The 7,694-nt window shown below is 41.0% G+C and overlaps 1 protein-coding gene across 3 annotated transcripts in view; it reads left to right on the top strand.

Annotated features, from left to right (window-relative positions):
- Positions 1-254: 254 nt before the first annotated feature.
- The window catches only part of CUNH9orf64 (chromosome unknown C9orf64 homolog), an 11,353-nt gene continuing 3,913 nt past the window's right edge, over positions 255-7,694 (top strand). The window contains exons 1-4 of one of the 3 annotated variants that reach the window (XM_006022295.3): positions 255-373; positions 590-928; positions 3,586-3,845; positions 6,447-6,642. In XM_006022295.3, coding sequence (XP_006022357.1) covers positions 292-373; positions 590-928; positions 3,586-3,845; positions 6,447-6,642 — 877 coding nt within the window. In that variant the 5' untranslated portion in view covers positions 255-291. Of the gene's footprint in view, positions 374-589; positions 929-2,982; positions 3,201-3,585; positions 3,846-6,446; positions 6,643-7,694 lie in introns of those variants that run through there. The other 2 variants (XM_025202498.1, XM_025202497.1) reach the window with 2 other exon arrangements.

Raw genomic sequence — 7,694 nt, 5'->3', positions numbered from 1 at the left:
CGCGCTGCTGCACTGCAGCCTGTCGCCCCACCGGACTACCCTGAGCCGCCCTGCTGGCGGAGCAAGCCTCCCCCGCGCCCCGGCCTGAAACGGCTTCGCCAGCAACTCCCCGGTAGCTCATTGCAAGGTTGTTTTCTAGCCGCCGCCTCTTCAGCCCTGTCCCCGCTCCCTGCGAGGCCACGGGCCGCCTCACGCTTGCCCCACCCGGCGGGCGGGGTATTGTGCTCGGCGCATGCGCCGTTGGGCTAGCCGGAGGGACATCCTCGCGCTCGGTGACGCGCCTCTTCGCAAATGAGGCTCTTGGTGATTGGCTGTGGGGGGAGGTGGTTTCCTGGCTCGACACTCGTGCTGCCCCGGCCTGGAGGGACCGCAGGTGAGGGGGGCGGGGAGATGAGGGTCGCAGGCGTTAAAGCCTGTTTCTGAGCGGCTGCAGTGAGGCTTTGTGGCTGCTACAACCAGCCTGGCCAGCAAAGTAAAGCAAGCAATGACATGTCTAGCTACGCCAGCAACCAAATCAAGTGAAGCAGGCAGCCCACAGGGTCTGAAAGGAGATATTATAAAAAGAGGCCTCTGCTTTCCCCCACTGCAGCCATGCAAGCCACCCTGTGTCCAAAGGAGTCTGCCCGGCTCATTGCAGCCCACAGTGTGGACGTGCGTGTGGACGAGGCAGGCACAAGGAAGGCAGCCGAATTCCTCTTCGACTGCGTTGCAGAGCCGGCCTTTGGACTGGCCGCCTGGAAGGCGCTGCACGAGCTGCACCCGCGGACGGCGAGCGAGGAGGCGCTGGGCTGGGTGTTCCTCGTGGACACGCTCAACTTCTCCTTCTGGGCCGAGTACCAGGGGCAGGGCTGCGCCATCAAGTACAAGGGCAAGATGTACGCTGGCTACTGGTCCCTCTGTGCCGCTGTCAACAGAGCCCTCGATGATGGTGCGTGTTCTCTCCGCCTCCTGGCCTCAGCTCTCCTGCATGCAAGGATGTGGTCTCCAGGCTGGTGGTTGCCACATTCCTGGGTGGCAACCTGCTCTAGCCTGGCTGTCTGTCCCGTGTTGTCAAGCCCCAGATTTCCCACAGGTTGGCGCTCTTCAGAGTGGGCTAGTCACTCTTATGGTGTGAGGAATCACTTGGCACATGTGGCTGGCTTAAATTGATTGTGAGACTCACCACTTAGTGCAAAGTAATCAATACAAAACAAAATGTGCTGCTCTAAATGTATTGTGCGACTTGCCAGTGAATTGTGTTTAGGAATTTACTTGTCGCTTGTGGCTGACTTAAAGTTATTGCGCAGTTCCCAAGTTCACTGTGTGACAATTACTTTATACGTGTGGATGCTCTAGATTTATTGCACGATTCACCAGCAACTTGCGTGAGAACTTACTTTGCACGTGTAGCTGTCTTAAATTTATTGCATGCTTCATCTGTTCATTGTGTGGTAATTACTTTGCCCATGTGGCCGCTCTGAACTTACCGCATGAATCAGTGAATTGAGTTAGAATTGCTTTGTATGTGTAGCTGTCCTAAATTTCTTGCATGATTCGCCAGTTCATTGTGTGGTGATTACTTTGTACCTGTGGCTGGTTTAAATTAATTGCACGATTCGCCAGTTCATTGTGTGAGGATTACTTTGCACATGCAGCCTGTCTGTGTTGTGCAATTCACTGCTTCATTGTGTGAAGAATTATTTTGCATGTAACTGGCGTAAATGAATTGCACGGTTCACCACTTTGTGTGGTGTGAAAATTACTTTGCATGTGTGGCTAACCTAAATTTTATTGCAAGGTTCACCAGTTAATTGTGTCAGAATTACTTTGCACTTGTGGCTGGCCTAAATTTCTTACACAATTCACTAGTTTGTTGTGTGATGATTATATTGCACATGTGGCCAGTCTAAATAGATTGCACAGTTCTCCAGTAAACTGAGTAATAAAGGTAACATGCAGCAGGGGCCTACCATAATATTTTGTGTGTGTGTAACTCAAAATCAACTTCAAATTGAGTCCTTGGTTGTACAGACGGCGCCATGTGAGTTACTTCATTATCAAGTGATCTAATGGTACACACAGGATGTTTCTGGGGGCTTTCATTTGATCCAGAGAAGTACAAGAGAGGCCAAAGCAAGTTCCTCTGGACTGTGCACCAGTTTGTTGGGCTATTAGCAATCAGGCAACATTACCGAGAGCAGCCGAGACTATGCAGACATACTCGCAACTGAGTGGAGAGGTCTCAGGGCCCTCCAAATCCATCCTCATGGTTTGAGGCAAGTTCCAGACTTCCAAACTTAAAACTTTTTGTGTGGGGGAGGTTTATACAGGTCAGGTTCAAATGTTTACTCCTGCCCATCTCTCGATTGAATAGGGAGTAGGGAAACTGAGTTATGGCCTGTGACCATTGGTTTTTCCTGGGGCCACCTTATTAGTACTGGGTGTGATGACTGGCCTGTGCTTTTCAACTGCTTGAAACTCTCTCAGTCTGCTTCTTGCATGCTAATCATTGTAATTCAGACTGAACTGCTTCTGGGATCTGGAGCATAGTGACACATCCAGCTCAGCAAAAAGGGGTGAGGGTTCAGGACTTGCTATAACTAATAGGCCTCTGATAATACTCTTTTTTTACAGGAAATCAACAGTTGGAAAGGTGAAGCTATTTTTATCTCCCTGCCCCCTCCCCTCCCTGCTACCCATTAACTAACCTTTCCCATGTACTTAAAAAAAAAAAATTATTAGTGTTAGAACAATATTGTAGCCATGATGGTCCAGGAAATTTGTGAGATGCAAGGATTTTTGTAGGAGATACCTTTTATTAGACCAAGTGCATAGTTGGAATAAACTTAGAGAAGCTTTTGAATGCAATTCAGTCATCTTATCACCCGCAAATATCCTTGCTTCTCACATTCAGCTAATAATTTATTTCTGTGGTTAACAAGTAAGCCTTATTCAGTGACAGTATTAAGAAATTCTCCCTTATTATGGAAATTCTCCCACGTTACTGAAGGTCTAGAAATCATAAGAAAGCACTTTTGCTTGGTTTGTGCTAGTGATTACACACTAGCACAGTTGTGGTTGCTAATCGTTTTCACCAGCACAAGACTAATGGTGAGTGTATTGCTAAAGAATCTCTGTAGATGCAGCTGCATGTTCTGAAGACATCATCATGTATTTGTATGTAAATACTATGACCAAAAAGAACACGTACATAAAAAAAGGTAAAACTTCTAACCGTCTAGCCCTTAGGTGTTAAAGTATGGGCTTCAAATGATTTGCCTAGCCTAGTATTTAAAGAAAACCTCAAAGACCTGGGGTGGGGGGTGGGGAATTAAAGGGAGGAAAGATACAGCCATGATGTCTATTGGGAACTGTAAGCTAAAAGATTAAGTGCTATTTACATATGTAAGGACTTACATGTATGTGTCCATTTAAAACTTAACTCTTCTCAGAGTATTTGATTTTTATCTTATGAATCCATGAACTGTTTGTTTTTTTTAGTCTACAACTTAATATAAACTTCTGTATTTAGTGCATTATTATATTGGAGCTTGACAGAGACTTTGAAGTTCTAAATGGCTTTTTTCTCCCTCTTTTACTTTGAAGGAATACCTATTACCAGTGCCTCCTATTATGCCACCATGACACTTGAGCAGGTTAAGCATGTATTTCGCTCTGACACAGAAGTCCCTATGCCTTTGATTGAAGAGAGACACCGTGTGCTAAATGAAAGTGGGACAGTTCTGCTTGAGAAGTTTGGAGGCTCTTACCTTACCTGTGTTAAAATGAGTCAGAAAAGTGCTCAAAAACTACTACGTTTAATAGTAGAAAATTTTCCTTCTTATAGAGATGAGGCTATATTTCAGGTAAATTGTTTCTGTTACAGAATTTTTCATTTTAAAAGTGCTTGCTCTTTAATTGCTTGGCTATCCCAAGAAGTTCTGTTTAGATTAGATTGCCTATAGAAACTTCTCCTTTTATATAGATGATCTGGCCAATTTCCTTTACTCAAATTAAGGACTTTTAGAAAAACAAGAAATAAAATCTCCTATGTAATCTACATTCCATGAAAATGTATTTTTAGGATTTCATTGCTAACAAGTTTGTTGCTCAACATATACGCAGTCTTCTCTGGGGTTTGCAATCCAAATACTACTGTATTGTACAATTGCAAATGTACCAGAAAGTATGAAGCAGACTGGAAGCCACAGTGAAATCAACTGTTTGTTTTTATTGGCAGTTCTGTCAGATTAGTAAAAGGCCAAAAGTGTTTGTAATGAAAAGCAAATCAGACTTTAAATTGCACCGGGTAAATATTAATGTTAATATAGAACCTTGTCTATACTTTTTTTAAATTATAACATCTTTCTAATTTTATGATGGAGTGAAACTGAGTTAGCTTCATCTACAAAGCTAATCCTAGAGAACCAATCACTTTCTTTTATAAATCTTTCTTATCCTTGAAGCCCAATACAAGCTGACTTTATTTCATGCCTGGATAAGTAAATCATATCCACAAAAAAAAACCATGCTTCCCCATGGGTTTTTTTTCCCGTTTTTTTTTTTTTTTTCTTTTCCTTCTTCACTCTTCTTGCTGTTATTTATTAGCTGTATTGCAGTAATGACCATAGTTCCCAATTGGATCAGAACTCTTGTCCTAAACTCCATACAAGCACATAAGAAAAAACACATTTCTTCTTCAGCTGCTGGCAATCTGCCCCTTGACTCCTGTTGATTTCAGTGGTTATTACATTAATGAATGCAAACAGAGTTAATTCAAAATATTATGCTTCTGCACAATAGATCTTTCTTTTGTGGGATAGCAGCAGATTAAGACAGTCCCTGAAAGGAAAGAGCTGCTGTGAAGGAAATTAGGTCTAGCCAATTTTCTTCTTCTTTTGCTTATATCTTCAGTCTACTCTAGACTTTGTCTGTACTAGCATGTTCTATATTGGGCATCAGCAGCTGTGTTTTAGTCATTTACACAAGTACTCAGCAGTCGCATTATAATTTCCGAAAGGCCTGCACTAACATTAGGGATGATGGGTACAACCCATGGTCATAGTGTTTTTTTCAAGATATTTTCCTTGGAAACCATGAAGTGAAAATGACAGCATGTGTACTATAAAGGAACCAAAGAGAACCTGGGTCAGCAAAATGCTGAATGGTATTTATAACTAACTGTTGATTTTTTTTCCAGCTTGTTTTCAGTAGGTGGCATTATTTAATTCCCTTGCGATTTCCTACAAAGAAGTAAGATTTCATATCTGTAGGAAACATCATTCAAAAGTCCACTGGTACTAGTCTCTGAACTTCTGACTTTGTTCAAAACAAAGTTCAAAGCATATTCATTTTTCTTAAAGCAAATATATTTTATGATCAAAAGATTAAATACCTTCTAGTAAAGTGATTAATAGAATATGTTTCTTATCTCCATAATGACAAAACGCATTTACGTCACCTCCACAGGATGATACTGAGTGCTTTATAATGCAAGACTCATTAAAAGCAGCAGTAAAGTCCAGAATGGAAATCTAACCCACGCAGTGAACCCAGACTATAAACATTTGCACAGTCAAAGAGCCTGTTGCAGTGATGCAGAGCCTATCTCTGATTTCACTAGGCAAGCTGCATGTTATGAAGGTGGATGAAGTGCTATGGATCAAATTTACACCTCTGTTGAAACAAAATCAATGCTTGTACAGGAGGCCACAGTAACAGTGTTAAAATTATCAATGCTGTTTCCATGGCAGCACACCAAGCTATCACAAGGCAGGTCTCCGACTTCAGTACAGGGTCAGGAGAGAGCAGAAAATGAGATGGGGAGTGGGAAATCTGAAAACAAATGAAATTTCCCCAACAACTCCCAATAACAAAAGCATACAAAATGATAAAATAAACATTTATATTAGTGTCACACAGACCATTTAAAAAATTGACCCAAATAGACTTACCTGTCCTGAATCTCTTAGGGAACTTTCTGAAACAAAGACAAGCCACCAGTGTTATAAGCATTTGCTCTATAAAATGTATTGCTTGAAAAACAATTTGTTCCTCAAATTACAAATAACTGAAATCATGGTACCCTATCTTCCTTATGCTCTTAAAAGGGAATTGCAAGGCAAAAAGGAGTGTCTTTTGATTTTTGTCTATTATTCCCTTTACAGTATTATCAGTGGTATTTTTGTCTGTTGTAGGCCTCAGCTAAGCAAAAGGTGCAACTTTCTCAGTGTTACAGGCAAAGTATTGAACTTGTTCTAGCAATGGTCTGATTAGATTTTCTTTTTCATACAAAATTGGTGTTTATTTCTTCAATGTTTTTATTTTACTGTATACTAAGTTGCTTTTTCCGTCAGCAGTTTAACTAGTCCTTAACTGAGCAAGCATTCTGATTACTTGCATTTCCTTTAACAAATAGAAATCTCTGCAGTTGTCAGGTCCTAAATATTTGTTTTCTTCTTGTCTAGGATAAAAAGGTGTCCTTTTATAAACGGGCACAGATACTTGTGGCTGATACGTGGAGTGTGTTGGAGGGCAAGGAAGATGGCTGTTTCAGTGACATTTCTAGTTTAACTATATTTGCTGACTATAGGATTCCTCAAGTCCTTGTTCACCTTGGAGCAATGAGATATTCTGATGAATTAATGAGGAAACTCCATGAAGGTTTGCAATACTCTTGTTACATCAAGTATTTTTTCTCTCAGTGTTCCCAAAGGCTAATTTTGTAGTGTAGAGATGATTCATCTCTATGTAGGTGGCATGAGAGATTTCTTTCCCCTCTCTCCTATATAATGTAGACTTCTGGTATTTATACATGAATGAGGAGAGGAATAGAAACCACATGCTTGAGGGATGATGCAAATGAAAAAGACCGCTTGTCGTTTTCATGAGGGTTAAGCTGTTCTTGACTAAATGCTAATAAAGTACTCTTATAAACCAGTTGAATACTCAACCTCTTTAGGGCTGGTGGTATCACCCACAGTTCCATTCTTAGCAAAATGATAGCTGCCTAATCAAGTGTCACCAACTTTCTTCATGAATTCAGATGAAATGCAAGAAGGGTAGAGAGAACTGCTGAGCTGCAGTGAATTGTAAGCCGTTCTTATGCTATGTTGAGGGAAAAAAGAATAGCAGTTTAGAAATATAAAGCCCCCCTTGTTAGTTTTGATGTAAATATGTGCGTGGAAAGTGAAGCTCTGAAAGTTGTGGAAGCAATTTCTCTAGAGTTACTGTACAGATCCTCCTATCTTATCCATTATACTAAAGGAGTGTCCTTTGTACCAGTTCTTTATGTGTGTTCACAGATTAGGTTAGTTACATTTAGCCTAATATGTAATAATGAGCTTTTTCCATTATATGGCTACACACTTAACTATAATAAATAGAGCTGGCCTCCTGTGGTAAAATGATTGTTTGATATTCTTTAGTTTATCAAGGGTTTTTTGTGGGTTTATTATGTTAACTGTGAGCAACTAAAAGTAGAAATGAAATTCACCTCAGCTAGTTCTTTATATAATAAGTATGTTATATATATAAGTAGCTTTCTTTGGCTTTGCTCTTTCTGTGCTGAATTTTGGCAATTTGATTGTCAGCTCATCTCTGCAATAATCTTCACGTACAAGTAAGGGCATGGATACATAGATTCATAGATGTTAGGGCCGGAAGGGACCTCAATAGATCATCGAGTCCGACCCCCTGCATAGGCAGGAAAGAGT

This window comes from Alligator sinensis, unplaced genomic scaffold (genome assembly GCF_000455745.1).
Source record: "Alligator sinensis unplaced genomic scaffold, ASM45574v1 scaffold226_1, whole genome shotgun sequence".
NCBI lineage: Eukaryota > Metazoa > Chordata > Crocodylia > Alligatoridae > Alligator > Alligator sinensis.
The sequence above is the reverse complement of the archived record's forward strand: the minus strand, read 5'-3'. Positions and strand labels throughout refer to the sequence as shown.